Source organism: Molossus molossus, unplaced genomic scaffold (assembly GCF_014108415.1).
Source record: "Molossus molossus isolate mMolMol1 unplaced genomic scaffold, mMolMol1.p scaffold_m16_p_15, whole genome shotgun sequence".
NCBI lineage: Eukaryota > Metazoa > Chordata > Mammalia > Chiroptera > Molossidae > Molossus > Molossus molossus.
The window spans coordinates 19,315,735-19,339,834 of NW_023425350.1; the positions used below are offsets into that span (position 1 = coordinate 19,315,735).

Here is a 24,100-nt window from a genome sequence, read left to right on the forward strand (position 1 = left end):
TAAAAAAGTCATGGGAATAATGTACAGCGTGGCGACTATAGCTGATGACAATGCCATGCTTTATATTTGAAAGTTGCCGAGAGAGTAGATCTTAAATGTTCTCATCATAAGTAAAACAGTTGTAACTGTGTGGTGTGATGATGGATGTTAACTAGACATATTGTGGTGATCATTTCACTATATACCAGCAATTCAACCCGTGTGCCACAAGAATTTTTAAAACATGCAATACCTGACTATTTAGTCAAGGGCACTGACCTCTTTTCTCTTAGATTGTCAAATAAAAAAATGACAACAGCCAACACAGTAGCCATCTGGTGTGAATGAATCAAAATTATACTTATTTTTATGTCAAATTGGCAAAAAAAATATATTTTTTGGTGTGCCACAGACTTTTAGTAATGAGTCTTTGTGTGTTATGAGATGAAAAAGGTTGAAAATCTCTCTTATTACACAAACGGGGTTGGTAAAAGTAGGTTTACAGTGTATTATTTCCCACACAAACAACTGTAAATCTACATTTGTCCATCTGTATATGGAACCATTTTGCCATACCTGAAACTAATAATGTTATAAGTCAAATTACATCTCAGTTTTTAAGAAGAAGTACTGCTTTATTGGGTGGTTGTGAGGATTAAATTAAAAGTTTGCTGCTGCCTTTTTCTTTTTTCTGTAGTTCCATCTGGAACACCCACTGCTTGCCTTATGGAGGTCCATGTAGACCTCTGATTTCCCAGTGCCTCACAGGCCCATATTCTGTCTCTCTGATGACCTCATCTGTGTTTCCACCTGCTCTGCACTGATAGAGCCAGTTTTATCATTACAAACCTGTCTCTTCTCTTGCCTTGTGTTCCTATGTAAGTCATTCTTAGCTTTTCCACTTGCCTATTTTCTTTTCCCACATGAGTTATAAGCTTCTCACAGAGTGTCTTACATATTGTAGGCTCTTAAATAATTGCCGACTTGATAGGATTTCATGAAAATGCAAACCATTAATGAGAACAGATTCTGGATTGGAGAAAAAAAGATTTTAGTATCTCTGTAGTGAATACATAGAAAGTAAATTAAGCAAGACAAAAGTGTAGGCAGCAAAAAACAAACTCCAGACAGAACTCTTTTGCAAATGAGAGTATTACAGTTGGAGTTTGCAGGAGGAAATGGAAGAAAGGGAAAAGAAAGAATGATCTTAGTGGTCACAGCTGTACCTGGCTTCAGACTGTGCTAGACTTAGCTTGTCGACAATGTGGCATGATTTTAGGGAGTACTTAATATTACTATTGATAATTATTTTTAAATACATGTTTGCTTATAAAATGTTTGAAATATAACGACTAAAGGAAAATAATCTTTTATATCTATAGTGCCACGTTGGAGAATGGATGAGAGTGTGGAATTTCTTAAAGTATTAAAGTAATAGATTATGCAGCAGACTAGAAAAGAAATCATTAAGAATGTTTAGATTCTAGCCCTGGCCAGTTTGGCTCAGCAGTTGAGCATCGAACTGCGGACCATCGAGTCCCGGGTTCGGTTCCTGCTAGGGGCACCTACCACGCGCACACACAAAAATAATAAGATAAAGGCAAGGAAAAGCTAACCAGTCCCAAAATAGCTTCTTCAATTACTTATAGTCTAAAAAAAAAGGTTTAGATTCTAGGTCAAGTTACAAAGAGTTTGAGTAAGTTAACTAAACTATTTAGAGTTTGCTAAGATATAGGCAATTAGACCTTAAGAAAAAAATGTCCTATGGTTACATGTCAGCTGTTTCTAATGGTGGTATACACATAGATTCTTATTTTAGCCAACTTTGTAACCACTGAGCAAAACCTAATGAAATGAAAAATTAAACTTAAAGGTGTCATAAAAAGTCCATTTGCTTGGTGAGTTTGTAACCAGAAAATTCGTGTGTCATTTGTGCCCATCCAACTCATGCTTCTTGGTTTTTCTGGATCATTAATCACACTAGAGTAGCAGAAGAGTTTGAGGCTTTCCTAAAGCATAAAGTGGTAAATATTAAAGAGGTTGTGATTTAAAAGTGGCCACATCATGTATTAAACTGAACATTTCCCTGACAAAGTAAATTATTGTATAACTCATTTTATAACTGCAACATAATATAATTGTGAAAGCTAGAAATATCACCAATTGTGAAATATATCTAGATTGTTTGTCATGAGGTCAGGGAGAAGTCAGAAGTAACAGGTTGGCCTCCGTGAATCTTAGTTTGTTAAAGGCATCCAGGGCTTGTGAGTGTGTGTATGTTCAGAAGGTCCTGTGATGTTTGCTTTAGCAAGAGATTTGAAACTGGATAGGAGGCTATTCATAAATTCAGTCTCCCAGAGTATAATCTGCCTGCTAGAATATTAAACATTTTTGGTCAACTTTGATTTACAGAAATAACTAGAACTTTATTTTAAATGCCTTTGGTGTTTTATAAGCATTTCTCTTTTTATTTTTATTTTTTTATTTAATTAATTAATTTATTTTTGTTACAGATGTTTCTCCTTTTTTCCCCACTGATTCCCCCCTCCTCCTCCCTCCCTGCCCTGTCCCCAGCTTGGTTGTCCATGTCCATTATTCATGCACACATGCATATAAGTTCTGTGGTTTATCTCTCCCCCACCACCCCCTCTTCTGGGGATTGTCAGTCTGTACCCCAATTCCGCGTCTCTGGGACTGCCCCATTCTTCAGACTGTTATGTTCATTATATTCCACAAATAAGTGAGATCATATGATACTTGTCTTTCTCTGTTTGGCTTGTGTCGCTTAGGATGACACTTTCCATGTCCCTCCATGTTGTCTCAAAGGATAAGAGATCTTTCTTTCTTATAGCTGCATAGTACTCTATTGTGTATATGTACCACAGCTTTTTTATCCATTCGTCTACTGATGGACATTTGGGCTGTTTCCAGATCTTAGCTATTGTAAATAGTGCTGCTACAAACATGGGGGTACATGTAAAACCAGCCAGTTGAGCTCTGTTGTATACCTTGCCAGTGCACTGGAGAAACGATGATGTCTTGCTATTAAAGATGGAAGTGCTGCAAAGCAGGGACACATGTTGACTGGCAAGAGAAACCATGTTGTGTGGTCAAATTTGCAGTTTTGACTGTATTTCATGACTGTATTTGTAAGTGTTAGTAAGGTATAAATGTATTTAAAGATGTTGTTGCTCAGTTTTAAGAAGTATTAAATTTATTGAAGTCACCTTGACTGTATGTATGTATGTATGTATTTATTTTTATGGTATGTGCCCCTAGCGGGAACCAAACCCAGGACTCTCTGATCTGCAGGCCGACACTCCACCGCTGAGCCAAACTGGCCAGGGCGAAGTCACCTGAATTTTATTACTTATTGTATATTATTAAGCACAAATAATGAATGTTTCTCTATTTGAGATATTTACAGTTAATAATACTAGACTGTATCTCCTGTGAGAAGGAAACTCCCTCCTCAATCCAGCTTCCTCCTACTTAAAATGGACATTCACTAAAACCAAAACCATCTTTAAGCCATGAAGTTTTTTGACTTCATCCAATTTGGTGGACCCTTTTTTAATTGAACAAAATTTTATGCTGCTCTTTTGTTTCACAACTCAGACTAATAAGAACAATACATTTCTAAATTAGAGAAAACTCTCCACAAGGCTCGATATCAGCAACACTCATCCCAGTCAGTTACTTGGTGCAGGCGAGGCATCAGTTCTGTCACTGCATCAGGGAGGTGATCCTCATCACCAACTGACAGCTGCTTGGACCTTCCTGGATGCACTGTCTACAGCAGGCATATTTGAATGTTTCACTGAGGTGTTAACAGTGAGTCTCTGATACACACATCTCAAACTGAGGATGAAAATACCTAATGCTGCCTTTCTCGGCCTTCTGTTGACTAGTCTCACCAAAGGGACTGAATGTGGGGGACCTGGCCGGAGACTCTGGGAAAGATTTCCCTCTACTAAAAGGAAAGGTTAGTTGAAGGATGAGTGTGCTCCTTTTCTATTCTGGGACATTATTGTGAGAGCACATCATCCTTGGAGCTGCTGCAGCCATCTTGAGTCCAAGAGGATGGCAGAGTAGAATGTGAGAGCCTGGCTCTGAACCAGCCTTGGGGCTAGACTCCATTTTATGTGAAAAACATATACCTGGATGTTTGTTTGACTTTCAGATGGCATTCTGTTATTTATTGCCAAAAGCATCCTGCTATAACTTGCTTTTCCCCATTTCACTATAAAGAAAAATATCTAATGATTGATTTACTCATTCAGTAAATTTTATTAAATGCTTATTAATCAAGATTTTAATGAAAACTGTCAAATGAAATATAGTAGAGAGAGTATATTAAACATGTTTTAGTTCTATGGCTGAATATCCCATACACATCTGTGTACTTTCAGATACATGACACAGATCAGTTTCATCTTAGCAAGTCTACTGCTAGGTGAAAAATAAGTTCTTGTAATTATTGGTTTTGCAGTTTTATTTGCCAGAGTTGCTTGGCTGAGGTGAGTTTGATGACTTTTTTTTTCCCCTGGGGAGGGAAACTCACTGGGAACAAAGGTTCAGTTCAGCTAAATCATATTCCAGGCAGTATACCAGGATTATACTTCTTTCTAGGATTACATTGAGAACTAAGTAATTTAAATGAAGCCTTTGTTTTGAATATGTTAGCTGACTTCTTAACAAATCTCAAGCCCTGAGTTGTGTGGAAGTTGACAGTCTCTTTGGCTGAGAGAAATGGCTCTGAATTTTAAGGTCATCCATTCTTCACTTATTGAAGTTAATACAATTGGATACCTATTGGATATCACATTGATGTATATTGTCTTGCCCTGGCAGGTTTGGATATCACATTGATGTATATTGTCTTGCCCTGGCAGGTTTGACTCAGCAGTTGGAGTGTCGGCCCATGGACCAATGAGTCACGGGTTCGATTCCAGGCAAGGGCACGTACCTCGGTTGCAGTTCATCCCTACTTTGGTCGGAGGCAACCAGTCAATGTGTCTCTCTTACATCTCTCTCTCTCTCTCTCTCTCTCTCTCTCTCTCTCTCTCTCCCCCCCCTCTTCCTCCCTCCCTCCCTCACCCTCCCTCTCACTCTATCTGAAGATAAATAGAAAAATATCCTTGGGTGAGGATTAAAAAAACACAGAATCAGGAGGGATATCTTGGCTGTGAAGGTCCCATCAAGGAGCAAGGGGTCCAGTCCCACATGAGGCTCCCCAGCCCAGGGCTCCAGTGTTGGGAAGAGGAGTCCTTGTAACATCTGGCTGTGAAAACCAGAAGGGATTATATCCCAGTGAGACTGAGGGCTTTTAGAGACCTAGACCCCCCCCCCCCACCAGGGGCTGTGCATGGACTTTGCTCAGAAACTCATTTGCTCTAATCCCCAGCCTAGTGGTGGCAACTCAGAAAGTGCCAGTGACATACAGGGAGGAACTAAACTGACTAGCTTCAGGGTGAGGGCTGGAGGGGTAGCTTTCTCCCAGACAGAAATAGTGGGAGAGGCCATTGTTGAACTCTTCTCCCACTCAGCCTGCCCGTGACAGGCAGGTGCCAAGTCTGAGCTTTTCAATAATGAACTATCAGAAAGAGAAATTAAGAAAACAATCCCACTTATAATTGCAGCAGAAAGAATAAAATACCTAGGAATAAATTTAACCAAAGAAGTAAAAGACGAGTATTCAGAAAACTGTAAGACAATGAAGAAATTGAAGAAGATACACATAAATGGAATGATATACTGTGCACATGGTTAGAAAAAATTAACATTGTTAAAATGTCCATACTACCTAAAGCAAGCCTTAGAATCAGTGGCATTTTCCACAGAACTAGAACAAATAATCTTTAAATTTATGTGAAAACAAAAAGATCCCAAATAGCCAAAGCAGTTTTGAGAAAGAATATCAGAGTTGGAAGTATCATGCTACCCGATTTCAAACTATACTACAAGGCTATAGTAATATAGCCTTGGTACTGGCATGGTACTGGCATAAAAACAGACACATAAACCAATGAAACAGAATAGAGAGCCCAGAAATAAACCTATACTTATATGATGTTGGCAAAAGTGGACAAATGCAAGAAAAAAGAAAAAAAGAAAGAAAGAAACTGGATCACTTTCTTACACCATATACTTACACCAGTAAACTCAAAATAGATTAGAGATTTAAGTGTAAGTCCTGAAACCATAAAACTCATAGAAGAATACAGGTAGAAAATTTTTTGACATCGGTCTTAGAATGTTTATTTGGCTGTGTCTCTTTGAGCAAGGGAAACAAAAGAAAAAATAAATGGTACTATAACAAATTAAGAAGTTTGCACAGCAGAGAAAAACCATCAACATGACAACCTACCGAATGAAAGGAGATATTTACCAGTGATATACCATATAAGGGTTTAATAGCCAAAAAAATTTAAGGATATTACAACTTAACACCCAAAAAACAAAAAATCCAATTAAAATGGGCAGAGGACCTGAACAGACATTTCTCCCAAGGGACATACAGATGGCCAGTAGACATGGAAAGATGCTCAATGTCACTAATCATTAGAAAAATACAAATTAAAACCACAATGAGATACACTTCACACTTGTCAGAATGGCTATCAATAAATCAACAAACAAGTGTTGATGAGGATGTGGAGAAAATGGAACTCTTGTGCACTGTTGATAGGAATGCAGATTGGTGTAGCCACTATGGAAAAGAATATGGAGGTTCCTCAAAAATAGACTACCATATGACCCAGCAATTTCACTGCTGGATATTTATCCTAAGAAATCCAAAACATTAATTGAAAAGATAAATGCAACCCTATGTTCATTGCAGCATTATTTACAATAACCAAGATATGGAAGCAACCTAAGTATCCATCCATAGATGAATGGATAAAGAGGAGGTAGTACATATATAAATGGAATATTACTCAGCCATAAAAAGAATGAAATTTTACCATTTGTGATAATGTAGATGGACCTAAAAGCTATTACGTTATGTGACTTATATGTGGAATCTGAGAAATAAACGAACAAGAAGTACAGAAACAAACTCAGAAATAGAAACCAAATTGGAAATTCCAAAATGGTGGCAGAGTGAACGGAAGCTACACAGACTGTCTCCCAAGACCAAACTGGAATTACAACTAAAACATAGACAAAGCGACGGGAAAGAGTAACAGAAAAGCAGCTGGCAAGGACCATATAACCAGGGACACTGACTTGATCCTGGTAGGCTTGCGAAGGCGCGAGATGGGGGCTGGGAGCAGCGCCCTCGGGTTACACTCCCAGGCGGCTCCACAGCGCAGAGCCAGGACAGAGGCTGACACAGCCACAGCCACTCACCTTGGGCTCTGGCAGAGGGAGGGCGGACTGCACTGGGACTGTGTCGGGACACTCGGGATTTGGAGGGCACTCACAGCTTTTGCTGAGTTGCAGCCACTCAGAACGGTGGCCACATTGCTCCTTCCCAGGGCTCTGGGGAGAGGCAGCAGCCCCTCCCTTGGAGATCCAACCCCACCCTATGGGCCACTGAAATGCTAATTGAAGGTCATTAACAACCAGCATCTGCCCCACCCTCAGGAAATCCCCTTATGCTGAGCACCTGAGGGAGTTTTTCAATCAACTAACAACTCCAAACTCTTCAAGTAACCTAGACTGCTAGCCTCCAGGCAAAAAGCTAGAGGATAACAGTACCATTCCCAGGCTAGCAACTCTAACCAGGAAAGTAAGACTTGACAGTGGTGTTTAACGTGGGTCTTCCCTTGCTCATCTAAACCCAGGAGAGGGAGCCACAAATAGCAGAACACCAATACCCACAGGGAAAACTTGGCAAGCTCCAAAGCCCATTGTGATAGCCAAAATGGTGAAACACAGAAACAAAAGCCAAAAGAAAGAACAAGAGACCTCCACCAAAGATGATATCAATGTGGAGCAGTTAGGCAAGTTAACAGAGCTAGAATTCAGGGCCATTGTCTTGAGGAAGCTCAACAGCATGAGTAAGGACATAGAGATGCTGAAAATAAACAAATTGAAAATTAAAAACCACCAAGAAAAGATCAAGAGTGACATTTCAGAAATAAAGAACACATTGGAAGGTCTAAAGAGCAGAGTAGAGGAAGTTGAGGACCAGATCAGTGAATTAGAAGACAGGGTAGAAAAAATCAACCAATCAGAACACCAAAAGGAATACACAATTAAAAAACAGGAAGACAGCTTAAGAGAATTGTGGGACAACTGGAAACGTAATAATATTTGCATCATAGGAGTCCCCGGAGAAGAAGAAAATGAGCAAGGGTTAGAGAATATATTCAAAGAAATAGTGACAGAAAACTTCCCTAATTTGGTGAAGGAAGAAGGCATTCAAGTTCAAGAAGCACAGAGAGCCCCAAGTAAGAACCCAAACAGGCCCACACCAAGACACATAGTAATTAAAATGCCAAAAATTAAAGACAAGAGAATCCTAACAGCAGCAAGAGATAAGCAACAGATTACCTACAAGGAAACCCCATAGGCTCTCAGCTGACTTCTCACAAGAAACACTACAGGCCAGAAGGGAATGGCATGAAGTAATCAAGCCCATGAAAAACAAGGATTTGAATCCAAGACTACTCTACCCAGCAAGGCTATCATTCAAAATGGAAGGTCAAATAAAGAGCTTCCCAGACAAAAAAAAAAAGGCTAAGGGAATACATTAGCACCAAACCAGCACTGCAAGAAATGTTAAAGGACTGCTGTAATTAGTAGAAGAAATAGGAAGAAAAATAGAACCACACTAAACAAAAATGGCAATAAATAAGTACATATCAATAATCACCTTAAATGTAAATGGACTGAATGCTTTGATAAAAAGACACAGAGTAGCCCTGGCCGGTTTGGCTCAGCGGTTAGAGCGTCGGCCTGCGGTCCGGAGAGACCAAGGATCGGTTCCCGCTAAGGGCATGTACCTCGGTTGCAGTTTGTCCCTGGCCCTGGTCGGTTGTGCGGGTGGCAGCCACTCGATGTGTCCCTTTCACGTTGATGTTTCTCTCTCTCTCTCTCTGTTCCTCTCTCTCCCTCCCACTCTACCTGAACAAAAAATGGAAAAATGTCCTCGGGTGAGGATAAAAAAAAGAAAAAAAGAAGAAAAAAAAAGACACAGGGTAGCTGATTGGATAAGAAAGCATGACTCATCTATATGTTGTTTACAAGAGACCCACCTCACAACAAAAGACTCACATAAGTTGAAAGTGAAGAGATGGAAAAAATTTTTCCAAGCAAACGGAAAGCAAAACAAAACTGTGGTAGCAATACTCATATCTGATAAAATAGATTTCAAAATGAAGACCATAACTAGAGACAAAGAAGGCCACTACAAAATTGTGAAAAGATCTATCCAACAGGAAGATACAACCTTGGTAAACATATCACCCAATATAGGAACACCAAAATATATTAAAAAATCTTCTGGAGGATTTCCAAGGAGAAATCGACAGCAATACGATCATAGCAGGGGACTTCAACACCCCGTTGTCAGCACTGGATAGATCATCTAGACAAAAAATTAGCAAGAAAACAGAGACTCTAAATGAAGCACTAGACCAAATGGATTTATAGATATCTACAGAGAATTACACAGCAAAGTCACAGAATTCACATTCTTCTCAAGTGCACATGGGACATTCTCAAAGATAGACCACATGTAGGACACAAAGTAAATCTCTACAAGTTCAAAAAGATTGAAATCATATCAAGTATCTTCACAGATCACAATGGCATGAAACTAGAAATCAATTGCATGCAAAGACATTTGAACACATGGAAGCGAAATAGCATGTTATTAAACAATGTATGGGTTACCGAGGAGATCTAGGAAGAAATTAAAAACTTCCTGGAAACCAATGAAAGTGAACACACAACAACACAAAATCTATGGGATGCAGCAAAAGCAGTTCTGAGAGTGAAGTTCATAGCACTACAGGCCTACCTCAAGAAACAAGAAAAATTTCTAATTGACTGTCTAACCTCACAACTTAAAGAATTAGAAAGCAAACAAAAAGAAAACCCCTGAGCAAGTAGAAGAAAGGAAATAGTAAAGATTAGAGTAGAAATAAATGACATAGAGACCAAAAAAACAATTCAAAGGATCAGTGAAACAGAGCTGATTTTTCCAAAAGATAAACAAGATTGTTGGACCCTAAGCTCAACTCACCAAGAAACAAAGAGAACCCAAATGCACAAAATCAGAAATGAAAGAGGAGAAGTAACAACTGACACCACAGAGTATTAACAGTTAATATGAACAATTATATGGCAAGAAAGTTGACAATCTAAGCAAAATGGACAAATTTCTAGAAACACACAGTCTCCCAAAACAGGACTGGGAAGAGATAGAAAACGTGAACAGACCAATAACAACTAAGGAAATTGAAGAGGTAATCAAGACTCTCCCAGCAAACAAAAGCCCAGGCCCAGATGGCTTCACGGGGGAGTTTTACCGAACATTCAAAAAAGAACTAACACCCATTCTCCTCAAACTATTTCAAAAAATTCAAGAAGAAGGAAGACTTCCAAATTCGTTTTATGAAGCCAACATAATTCTAATTCCAAAACCAGAAAAAGACACTACAAAGAAAGAAAACTGCAGGCCAATATCCCTGATGAACATAGACGCCAAAATCCTGAACAAAATACTAGCAAATTGGATCCAGCAATACATCAAAAAGATTATTCACCCTGACCAAATGGGATTCATCCCAGGGATGCAAGGCTGGTACAATATTCACAAATCAATAAATGTGATATACCACATAAAATGAAGAGTAAAAACCACATGATCATATCAATAGATGCTGAAAAAGCATTCGACAAAATCCAGCATCCATTTCTGATAAAAATGTTCAGCAGTGTGGGAATAGAGGGATCATATGTCGACACAATAAAGGCCATATATGAAAGACCTACAGCCAACATTATACTCAATGGGCAGAAACTAAAAACATTTCCCTTAAGAACAGGAAGAAGACGGGGATGTCTGCTTTCACCACTTTTATTTAACATTATACTGGAAGTCTTAGCCACAGCAATCATACATGAAGAAAAAATGAAAGGGATCCCAATTGGAAAGGAGGAAGTGAAACTGTCACTATTTGCAGATGACATGATATGATACATAGAAAACCCTAAAGAATCCATCAAGAATCTACTAAACTTAATAAATGAATTTGGCAAAGTAGCAGGATACAAAATTAACGTCAAGAAATTGATGGCATTCTTATACACCAATGATGAACTCACAGAAAGAGAAACTAAGAAAACAATCTCATTTACCATTGCGGCAAAAAAATTAAAATACCTAGGATTAAACTTAACCAAAGAAGTAAAGCACCTATTTGCAGAAAACTACAGGACATTGAAAAAAGAAATAGAGGAAGATATAAAAAAGTGGAAGCACATACCTTGTTCATGGATTGGAAGAATTAACATCATTAAAATGTCCATACTACCCAAAGCAATCTATAGATTCAATGCAACCCCCATCAAAATACCAGTGACATATGTCACAGAACTAGAAGAAATACTTCAAAAGTTCATATGGAACCAAAAAAGACCCCGAATAGCCACAGCAATTTTGAAAAAGAAGGACAAAGTAGGTGGGATCACAATACCAGATATCAGATTATACTACAAAGTGATGGTAAACAAAACAGCCTGGTACTGGCACAAGAACAGGCATATAGACCAGTGGAACAGAATAGAGAACCCAGAAATGGACCCAAGGCAATATGCTCAATTAATATTTGTCAAAGGGGGCAAGAGCATACAGTCGAGTAAAGACAGCCTCTTTAATAAATGGTGTTGGGAAAATTGGACAGCTACATGCAAAAAAATGAAACTAGACCATCAACTTACACCATACACAAAAATAAACTCATAATGGATAAAAGACTTAAATATGACTCGTGAATCCATGAAAATTCTAGAAGAAAATTTAGGTAACCAAATATCGGACATCATACGCAGCAGAATTTTTATTGATACATCACCTAAGGCAACAGAAACAAAGGAGAAAATGGACACATGGGACTACATCAAACTAAAAGCTTCTGCACAGCAAAAGAAACAACCATCAAAATGGAAAGGCAACCCACTGTATGGGAGTACATCATTGCCAATGATACATCAGATAAGGGGTTAATTTCCAAAATATATTGAGTACTCATGCAACTCAACAAAAGGAAGACAAAGAACCCAATTAAAAAATTGGTAGAGGAGCTGAATAGACACCTCTCCAAACAGGACATAAAATGGCCAAGAGACATATGAAGAAATGCTCAACATCACTAATCATCAGAGAGATGGAAATTAAAACAACAATGAGGTATCACCTCACACCTGTCAGAATGGCTGCCATCAACAAATCATCAAACAAGTATTGGCCAGGGTGTGGAGAAAAGGGGACTCTGGTACACTGCTGGTAGGAATGCAGACTGGTGAAGCCACTATGGAAAACAATATGGTGTTACCTCAAAAAATTAAAAATTGAACTGTCATTTGACCCAGTGATCCCACTTCTAGGAATATACCCGAAGAAACCTGAAACACCCATCAGAAAGAATATATGTACCCCCATGTTCGTAGCAGCACTATTTACAGTAGCTAAGATCTGGAAACAGTCCAAGTGTCCATCAGTAGATGAATGGATAACAAAGCTGTGGTACATCTACACAATGGAGTACTATGCAGCTGTAAGAAAGAAAGATCTCTTATCCTTTGAGACCACATGGAGGGACCTGGAAAGTATTATTTTAAGTGAAACAAGCCAAGCAGAAGAAGACAAATACCACATGATATTACTTATATATGGAATATAATGAATATAGCAGTCTGAGGAATAGGGTAGACCCAGAAACATGGAAGTAGGGTACAGACTGACAACCCTTAGAAGAGGGGTTGGTGGGGCGTGGGAAGAGATAAACAACAGAACTTATATACTTGAATGCATAACCAATGGACATGGACAACAAATCAGGGATGGGGCGGGGGGGGATGGGGAGGAGGGTGTCAGTGGGGTAAAAAAGGAGAAACATCTGTAAGAAAAATAAAATTAAAAAAAAAAACAAAAAAAAAAAACCAAATTGATGGTAGCCAAATGAGAGGGGATGCAGGGTTGGGTGTAAAAGGTGAAGGGATTACGAAGTACACATCGGCAGTTATAAAAACAGTCACAGGGATGTTAAGTATAGCATAGGGAATATAGTCAATAATACTGTAATAACTATGTATGGTGCTAGGTGGGTATGGGACTTACAGGGTTTCACTTTGTAAGGTATATAAATGTCTAATCACTATGTTTACACCTGAAGCTAATAGAATATTGTTTGTCAAGTGAAATTAAAATTAATTTGCATTATACTAATTACATAGTAATTTTAATTTTGAGTTTTGTAATATTGAAACAAACAAAGATCTGGGCTCTGCTTATGCTCTGTATCATTTTCGTGTTACTGCTTGTACCATGAATGGATTGGCTTCAACAGTTCACGTTTACTGTCTCAGTGCTGGAGGTCAGAATTCTGATATAGGTCTTATTGGGCTAAAATCAAGACATGGGCAGGACTGGATTCTTTCTGTAGGCTGTGTGGAATCTGCTTCCTTTAATTCTCCAGCTTCTAATGGACACCCAGATTCCTTGGCTATTGGCTCCCTTCTTTCATCTTCCAAACCAGCAAGTCTTTTTCACATTACAGCACTCTGACACTGAGTCTTTTTCTTTTTCCCTCTTCCATTTCAAGGACCCTTGTGATTACATTGGGCCTCCCAGGAGAATCTCCCTATCTTAAGTTTAGCTGATTTGCCATGTAACATACTCACAGTTCTGGGAATTAGGATGTGGACATCTGCTTACCACATGCTAGTTATTGGCCCTCAGTGCACAGAGCTAGTAATGTGCTTAGTTTAGGAATCAGTTTTACAACAGGAATAGAGGTATATAAGATGGCAGTCTATCTAGAAAATTGATTAAATGGTGAATTGCACACAATATGAAAGATTGACTTTGGTCCCACGATAGTGTGAACCTCAGAACTGTACTCATAATCAAGAAGCCTCATTTTGTCAACTAAAACCCATCAATAAATAGGTATTTCTTCAATGTAAAGCAAGATTTTCTACTGTCTACAGGTAGATGTGATAATCTCTCTCGAGTTCAGTGAAATTTGCAGTAAGGGTGGTTTTACCCATTTTTTTCCATTCTGTGGTTTTTCAAGTTTGAAATTATATTATATTTAGAATTACTTTAGAATAGTCTTTAATTGCTTGCTCATATGTTATATTTTGATTTTCGTCTCATAGTTTCAGCACAGGCACATTTGAAACCTAATGATGCAGGCAAACTGCAGCAGGAAAAAGTCATTAAATTAATTGTCTGCTTCCTCTCAATGTTTTTAAAGGCCAGAGCCTTCATGGAAGTTAATCATCTTAGAAGAGGGATCTAGAGAGCATTACTTAATTTAAAATGTGAGTTCAAAAAAGATAAAACCTCCCTAACTTTGTATAGCATTTAGTACCCTGACAGAGGTTGAAATTCTGAGAAATTTAACTCTGTATTCTAGATTTATTTGTGTAGCTATTGTTACATAAATTCAGGAAATATAGTATTTGATCATTATTGTTGTGATAGGAGTTTATATAAGATTTGAGTCTGTTCATATTATCACTCATTCTCATTTAATAGAGGCCTGTGTGTGACATTTCTTTGGTTGCATCCACACCCAGTATTCAGGATTGAAAATACATTGAAGAGAACAGCGTATGTCTTCCACATTGCTTTTTGTTTCTGGGTTGCATTCATAGTCCACAGTAGATACTACAATGAATTAATCTATATATGGACAACAGTGATAAATCAGAATAATCTGTCTTTGAAGTTTGGTTTTTACAGTACTAGGTGAGTAATACAGATATTTTTATGATTCCCTTAACTATATCCATCTACACTACAATGAAAAGGGATATAAATGGTGAAAATGGCTTACTTTTTAAAAAAAATATGTTTTTATTTATTTTTTGGAGAGAGAGAAGGGGGGGGGGGGGAGAGAAACATTGATCGGCTGCCTCCTGCACACCTCCTACTGGGGATCAAGCCTGCAACCTGGGCATGTACCCTCACTGGAAATCTAACCAGTGACCTCTTGGTGCATGGAATAACACTCACCCAGCTAAGCCACACCAGCTGGGCAAAAATGGCTTACTTTTTATTGAGAAAGAATGAATGTTAAAAATACGCTAAAGTAAACATGTCCCCCCTGCCCCACTAGCCACCTGTAAAACTTGATAAAGGGGAATTTAAGCCAAGGAAAACCAGGTTCTAAAATTATGGAATAGATTTGAACAATAGAGTATGCTCAGGGATTACTCCTGTCTGCTTTGAGAAGGCAATGCTGATAATATAAATGGGGTTTTAGAAAGAATAGTGATAGCAATACAATGCCAGCATGTACAGAATCTATCTTTATCAACCTGCCAGACTCCCAGCCTTTGTCTGAGAAATTGAGGTGATAGATAGAATGTACTTCAATGAAAAAGTATGAGAAAGGCAAGTTATATAGTCTAATTTCAAATTATATGATCGGTTGCACTGTCATTTATCAGCTCATAGACATATGAAATGAATGTCATAAAAATGTACATTTGAGGATTTTAAGAATGTTAAGAGATATCTGGGTATTGCTTTGAACATGAATAAACTATGCTTTGATGGAAATGTAATGGGGAAAAAACTTCACAAGGTGTCCTGTGATTTTTATGAAAGGGAGAAAAATGTTTAAGCTAAAAGCAGTAAAAATTCAAAAACATTAGTGATGGAACATGATGAGGCAATGGCACAAAGGGGAAGAATCATTGTATCTTCAAAGGATTGGTCCAAGAGGCTGACTGCTTCAGCCATTTGATTCCCTTTCTGAGGTTTCTGAAACGTGCAGCATTAGAAAGGTGTTCTGGCGCACTTGCTGCTACTCCATACCCGAAGGGAGCAACGGATATTCTCACTTGGAGAAGTACATTCTGCCTGCCGGCATTGTTTAGTGTAGAACATCCTTTACAAATATGAAGACAGTTCAGAACTGACATTTGAGGAAAATGCACAGCTTTAAAGATAGTCTAATACTAAAAAAAAAAAAAAAAAAAAAAAGCCAAGTCTAGCCTCTGAGGAGTAGAGAATTCCCTGAGGAGAATTTAAACTACGTTTGACTAATAAATACACTTAGAGAGATTCAAGTATATATTGCAGAGACGCTGTTTAGTACACTGGTTAAAACATCAGTTTTGGAGCCAGACTGTCTACATTTGAAAACTAGTTTTACCACTTGCTAGTTCTGTGCCTCAGTTTCCTTATCCATAAAATAGGGATAATTTACCTAATTCATAAGGTTGTCTTGAGAGTTAATTGAATTAAAGAAAAATGCTTAGAATAGTACCAGGCACATAGTAATCATTCAATAAATATTTTTATTAAAAGTATTACTGTTGTATTTTTTGTAACTTTTTTTTTTTTTTGCTCTTTGTCCATAACTTTTGGCTGCTATGAAAAAGAACCAAGCCCTGGCCGGTTTGGCTCAGCGGTTAGAGCGTCGGCCTGCGGTCCGGAGAGACCCAGGTTCGGTTCCCGCTAAGGGCATGTATCTCGGTTGCAGTTTGTCCCTGGCCTTGGTCGGTCGTGTGGGTGGCAGCCACTCGATGTGTTCCTTTCATATCGATGTTTCTCTCTCTCTCTCTCTCTGTTCCTCTCTCTCCCTTCCACTCTACCTGAACAAAAAAAAAGAAAAGAAAAAAAAAAAGAAAAAGAACCAAGTATAAATCTTGAAAATTAAAGAGATGATTGCTAAAATAGGCTCAATTAGTAGACCATACAGAGCTGAAGATCAAATTAGTGAGTTGGATGATCAAGCCGAGTGATTTTCCTTGAAAACAATGTAAAGTGAAAGCATGTGAAAAGTATGAGAGAACAGATCCACAAGTTTTAACATGTAGCTAACAGAAGCTCCAGACAGAACGATTGAGAGAATAAAGAGGAGGGGAAAAAAAAATTAAATAATGGAAGGAATATTCCCAATGTTAAAGAAAGACTCACATTGGAACAACGTATCAACTACTGAGCAGAATTAATGAAAGAGTTCTATACCTAGATTCAAACTGGTGAAATTCCATAAAACCAAGGTTAAAGAGAATAATCACTGAAGCTTCTAGAGGAAAGAAATTATGTTATCTACACAAATCAGGTTGATATCAGACTTCTTATGAGCTGTCTTAGATGATAGAAGACAGTGTAAAAATGGTGTTGAAATTCTAATTTTGAATGTTCTTTTTAAACTTTATCAGCCTCCAAACTGAGAAGAAATTCATTTCAGGAATGCAAAGACAAACATTTTTTTAAAGAAATTCCTTCAGGAGGACTAACAGAAGGACATAGGATATGAGAAACACATACGCAAAGAAGCCAACAAACTTGGGAGTTGAGTCTAAGTAATTAAAATGTTTCTGTGAAGCATAAGGAATGTGATAGCAATAATTATAACAGCAGTTTGGGGGAACTATTGGATATTCTATAAGTCTTGGAAGAGGGATAAGAGGAAAGCATATTTTTGGGGGGAGAATTATTTATTAACTCGATATTGATGGAATTATATCAGTTCAAATGTTTGTCAAAAATGGAAAGATGAAAACATTTTAAAAATGACCATTAAAAGAACAAAATAGGGTATCAGTTTCCAAACCACTAGAATAGGGGTCGGCAGCTGTTTCTGTAAAGGGCTAGGTAGGAACTAGTTCAGGCTTTGTGGGCAGTACTGTCTCTGCACCTGTTCTACTCGGCCACTGCAGCACCGAAGCCACCGTAGGTGATACACAGACACATGAGTGTGGCTGAGTTTTAATCATGCTTTGTCTATAAACAATAACATTTGAATTTCACCTAACTTTCATATTACAAAATACTCTCCTTACCTTGTGGACCAAAGATAAATAGGTTTGTTCCGTAGTATGCTGACCTCTGCATTACAGAACAAAGGAAGGGGGCAAAGAAAATGTAATTTTAATGAAAAACAGGGAGAAAAGTGGAGAAAGGTGGGCAAGAGACCATAAAGGAGTATAACAAATAGGAAACATAAAAGATGTTAGAAAAACAAACAAACAACAGTTCTAACAAATGTGAATGGAGTAAACTTTTCCAGGAAAGCCAGAGTCTCAGATTGAATGTATTCTAGATGATAACAGGGTGCTAGATCATGGTATATTTATATTATAGAGCAGTGCTTCTTAAAGTGTGATTTATGTAACAGTGCCACCTAGCAAACTGATAGTAATCCACCATAAGTACAGAACTAGAGTAGTTGAAAAAGTTTTTAGTATTGTGACATTGTCATAACTTTGTATGTGATAATCTTTTTAGTAATGTATTGTAATTTGTAAAACAATCACGAATGGTTTGGAAATTAAAAACAAACTGGTTTTGAGAAGTACTACTAGATAATACAATTCAGGTACAAGAAAGTGAAGTAGATCCATATTTACAGACATGTTAAATGAAAAGAGCAAGTAATAGAACAGTTTTATAAAGGTAGGTTTCAGTGTGTTTTTAAGAAAACGCCAGTTATATATGTAACGAATTTTTGAAATACAGAATGATTCATATGAAAATGTTAACCATGATTTCAAAAAGAGATTATGATTTTTGGGTTAGGAATGAAGGACATGGTAATAAAGGAATATCTTCATGTTTTAGTCTATATACTTTTGTATTGTTTGACATTTTTTTTTACAGTAGTATATTTTTATTTACTGTATAATGTAATATCTTATTTAAATTAATGATCTCTTGGTCCTCTCAGTAAATGATACTTGTCAATTGAATATCCATATGGAAAACAAGTACCTTTATCTACCTCACACAATATACAAACATTAATTGGAGATGATTATAAACCAAAATGTGTAAGTTAAAACAGTAAAATGTCTAGAAGAATATGTGGGATAATGTCTTCATGAATTTGGCGTAGGCAAAGATTTCTTAAACAGGACACAAAAAGCACCAAGCACAGTGGAAAAGACTTATAAATTGGGTTTCATTAATACTGGATGTTAGGTTCTTTTTTTTTTTTTTGGTATCCTCACCTGAGGACATTTTTCCATTTTTTGTACAGATAGAGTGGGAGGGAGAGAGAGGAAGAGAGAGAGAGAGAAACATCGATGTGAAAGGGACACATTGAGTGGCTGCCACCCGCACGACCAACCAGGGCCGGGGACAAACTGCAACTGAAGTACGTGCCCTTAGTGGGAACCGAACCCGGGTCTCTCCATACCGCAGGCCGAAGCTCTAACTGCTGAGCCAAACCGGCCAGGGTGGATGTTAGGTTCTTAACAAGATACCATTAAGGGAAAGAAAATGCAAGCTACAGATTAAAGAAGATGTTTAATATATATGTGAAACCTAGAATTATATATGTGTGTGTGTGTGTGTGTATCTCCTATGTGTATTTATCTGATGAAGAACTTTGTACCCTACAAGTTAATAAAAGACATTTCCATTAAAAATGGGCAAAAAGTTTAAAGAAGCACTTCAAAAAGAAGATATCCAGATGGTCAATTTGCATATAAAAAGGTTCTCAATATTATTAATCATAAGGGAAATGCAAATTAAAACTACTACACCTGGATCAGAATGGCTAAATTAACAGGACTCATAAGACCTAGTGTTGATAAGGCTATCGATAGTGCAATTAGAAGTCTCATACATTGTGGGTGGTAATGTCAGTTCATACAATCACTTTGGAAAATGTCTACTGAAGCTGGACATGCAGAAATTCTGTGAGGCAGTAGATGCTCCTGAGTATTTCCTCTACAAAATTGAGTGCTTATGTTCAACAAAAGACTTCTATGAGAATATCTGTATTACCTTGATTCCTAATATCCAGGAAATCTCTCCATCAGGAGTATAAGTTGTGATATATTCATGTAATTGACTACTACACAGCAATGCGAAGAAGGAAATACTGCTACACATAACAATGTGGATGGATCTCATTAATGCAATATTGAGTCAAAGACAAAATATCTGCTGTGTAATTTCATTTTTACGATTTATGGTGAAAGAAGTCAGAAGAATGGTTTTCTTTGCTGGGGTGGAGGGGTATTGATTGGCAGAGGGACACATGAGAACATCTGGGATGCTGGAAAGGTTCTAATCTGGATGTGGTCACACAGATATATGTAAAATTTCATTAAACTTTACACCTACACACTTAGTATCTCCAATAAAAATGTAAAAAAAAAAACCCCAAAACCCAGTCAACTTATTATTTACTTTCTCATTTAAAATCTCTCATTTTCCTATACCAAATTTTTCACATATTCAAGGGCCTTTTTCTAGGTCTTGCATTCTTTTTTATGTGTTTATTTTTGCAGATACACTGTTCTGATTTAATCATTGTTGCTTCATAATACATTTAATGAATATGTTTAATGGTGTGAATCTTTTCTACTATTCTAAAATTATCTTGGATATTCTACCTCTTCCTTATTATAGATAATCTGTAGGATCAACTAGCGAAATTCTCATACACCCTCCAACCACTGGACTTTTTATTGTAATTACATTAAACTAGTAAATTATAAATTTGGAGGTCATTGGTGTGGGGGTTGAGTTCAGAAACATTGTATGTCTCACAATTTTCTCCCAGTAGTATAGTTGTCTTCATGTGGTGTCTTCAGGGTTGTGTTGTTTTGTTTTTTTGCTATTGTGAATGGAACTTTGTTATATTTTTATGTCCTTTGATACACTATCTTTTGTGTTAATTGCAACTTAGTCATAATAATAATTACTATTATTTATTGAATACTCTGTGCTAAATAATTTTATTTACTTCTTGTAATAGCCTCTCTCGGGTAAATACTGTTACAGCATTCTGCTAATTTTTGCAGTTTGGGTCAATGAGGGTTAAAGACAAGGCTAAACAGCTGATTTGTGGTAGAGTTATGATTCTAACCCAGGCAGTCTCTCTCCAGAGCTTCATGACCTACAAGCACTGCATTGTTGGCCTAGGTTTTCTCGGGTGAAGGAGGGGAGACATTTGAGAGGGTCAAGTGTAAGATCAAGTCCAGTACTGATAGATATAACTGACAGTACAGTGGGTGAGTAGTAATTGGATACATAACAGCAAGACCTATACTAGAGTGGATTTCTTTTTTGTATATGCTTATTTATATTTGTAGAATATAGTATTCTAGTTTGAACTTATTCAAACTAAATAAAGTTCTATAGTTTTTTGATCATTGAGAAATGATTTAATAATTTTATATATTCTCAAATACTATTGTATTTACCAAGTGATGATAGCTGTTGTTTTAGTTGTGTTCTTTGTTTGCAGGGAACTATCACTTATCCCTACTAGCTGAAGTAGTGAAAGTATATTGTAAAGATACACAGGGTATTAAGAGAAATATGGACTCTATGGGATAACTTAAGAGGTAGTTCCATAGACTGGCCAGTGCTTGTGGAGACTAAAACTCTCTTTTGTGCTGAATCAAAATCAGCTTTAGGCACTTCAGCTGCAAGATTTTTTTTTAGATCTTCACTATAGTATACTATCTTTATCTTGCCTCAGCTGCTACTGTCTCTGTTATCTGCTTTGTTTGTTCATCTATTTGCCTTTATATATATTACCAACTTGTTTTCTCCATGGTCCCAGGTAAATTTCTGAGAACATTTAATTGGCTAAGATAGTTACTGTGTTTGGGCCAAGAATTTCATGCTCCATAGACTTTTGAATAGACTTTAGATTGATGACTTAAGTTAGGTTTTACCACAGTAGTTCTAGTCATTTCTGGGCGGGGAGGAATGACTGGTTGGATAAAACACTGCTCTTTTAGGGCTACATCTTTGGTGACAAGGTCGATTTGCCTTAAGAAAGGGAATGTGATCACAGAGCATTCTCTGATTAACATGTTTATAGCCATTGCATATTTTCTCTTTTAAATGAAATCTAAAGAAATGGCTAACGTTGAATGTAGCAGCTGAATATAAAGATTGAGTAGTACAGAAGGGGTGTATTGAAGTGTGCTTGTATACCTGACTTGACACCAACCCTTTGCTTACTGCTTTGTAAGTCTGACAACACATAGTTGTATATTTCTTGTAGGTAGCTTGGTTAAAAAGTCTGTTTAATTAGGATTGTTAAAACTTTGGATGAGTTACTGATAAATATTAGCGAAGCTTTTTTCTTTGATATTTTAATAGGTAGGTTTGGCTGGAAAAGATGTTTTTGATAATTTTGTAAACCCCAGAATTTAGCAAACTCCTTTAAGCATATTCTCTGTTATATGTGTTTTGTAATCCGAGATCCATGCTAAATTTAAGGTATGAGAGTCTTGTTGTAAATCATTCATAGTAAAACAAAACAAATATTATAGTCAATAATATGGATATTGGCAATAACATTGTATGTAAATGCTTGTGAAATTGATCCTAGGTTGGGCCATGCAGGCTGCTGCCTATATCTTCATTCATAGGAAGTGGAAGGATGACAAAAGCCATTTTGAAGACATGATTGGTTATTTTTGTGATATCCGTGAACCACTTCAACTCCTCATATTCCCAGAAGGGACTGATCTCACAGGTAAGGTAGCCTGGGTTTGGATCACAGAATTTTAAAACGTGAAGGAACTAATCATTTAGTCTAAACTTCTTATTTAATGGTTCTCAACCTTCCTAATGCCATGACCCTTTAATACAGTTCCTCATGTGGTGGTGACCTCCAACCATAAAATTATTTTTGTTGCTACTTCATAACTGTAATTTTGCTACTGTTATGTCTTAGGCGACCCCTGTGAAAGGATTCGACCCCCAAAGGATTGAAGACCGCTGTCTTAGATGAAGTAACTGAATACCAACAAGACTAATGTCCCATCCCTAAGGCCACTCAGTTAACCAGTAGCACATTAGAACCCAACACTCCTGGTCTCCAGCCCACAGAATTTATGATGGGCAACCCCAAGAGATCATTATTATTTGTACTTGCCATCCTGGAGCTTTATTTTGAATCTCAGAATGTATTTTAAATATCAGCTTTTACAGAATTTGTATGGAACCACAAAAGCTCTGAATAGCCAAAGCAATCTTGAGAAAGAAGAACCCCCTTCCTGTTCTTTACATCTTCTCTTCTCTTCCAAAATATATATATCCATTGGCCCATTTTTTCCCTCAATTTCTTTCTTATTAAAAAAGCATCTGATAATAACCAATTTCATTTATTGTTAATTTAAGTTAATATATTGCCTTTTTCCTGGTATTTTAAAGCCTCATCCCTAATATAAATAGGAAAGGTTTTGTCCTTTCTCAAGAAAACAGCTGTAATTGAGTTGTGGAAGGGACATAGGAAGACGTAATTAGGACTTCCTGCCTTCCCAGATATCAAACTCATAGGCCAGGAATGCCATTGGATTTCCATGAATTGTTTAAAAGATTAAAAACAAAATACAGTCTTTCATCTTTGCGAAATCAGTAGTTTTCACATGTTTTGAAAAATATATGTTTTCAATGATTTTTTAAGAGAGAGAAAGGGAGAAAGAGAGAAACATCGATCAGCTGCCTCCTGCACGTCCCCTACTGGGGATCAAGCCCGCAACCCGGACATGTGCCCTGACCAGGAATCGAACTGGGATCTCTAAGTACATGGAACAATGCTGAGTCCACTGAGCCACACCAGCCGGGCAAGTTTTCACATGTTTTTAAGTCAAGGTGATTTTTGTAGCGGAAGCCTTCCATTATAGTTTAGGATTTAAGACAGATTGAAGAACTGCTCTGGTTGAACAAGGGTGGGGCTGTGGGTATAAGCTTGGACAAGAAGCAGTTCTATAGAATTCTTTCTCAAGAGAGCAAAATTAAAAAACTTAACATCCTAGTTACTTTAAGAAAGATACAGCAGAATTTGAGAAGGATCCAGTGGATGAAGGTCTGTTGTACAAGGGAAGACAGACTGAAGTAGGACAGAACTGAAATCTAAAAATCAAATAGTATGGGGAGATGGAACATGAACTTGTCTTATGACTCCTCAACACCAGATCGAGGCAACTAAGAGCT

The 24,100-nt window shown here is 37.4% G+C and overlaps 1 protein-coding gene across 14 annotated transcripts in view; it reads left to right on the top strand.

The window, feature by feature from the left end:
* LCLAT1 (lysocardiolipin acyltransferase 1) overlaps window positions 1–24,100 on the top strand; it is a 187,003-nt gene that overhangs the window by 79,531 nt on the left and 83,372 nt on the right. For 12 of the 14 annotated variants that reach the window (XM_036262195.1, XM_036262192.1, XM_036262188.1 and 9 more), the window contains exon 4: window positions 22,491–22,637. In XM_036262195.1, coding sequence (XP_036118088.1) covers window positions 22,491–22,637 — 147 coding nt within the window. Of the gene's footprint in view, window positions 1–14,417; window positions 14,488–17,353; window positions 17,480–22,490; window positions 22,638–24,100 lie in introns of those variants that run through there. The other 2 variants (XM_036262199.1, XM_036262200.1) reach the window with 2 other exon arrangements.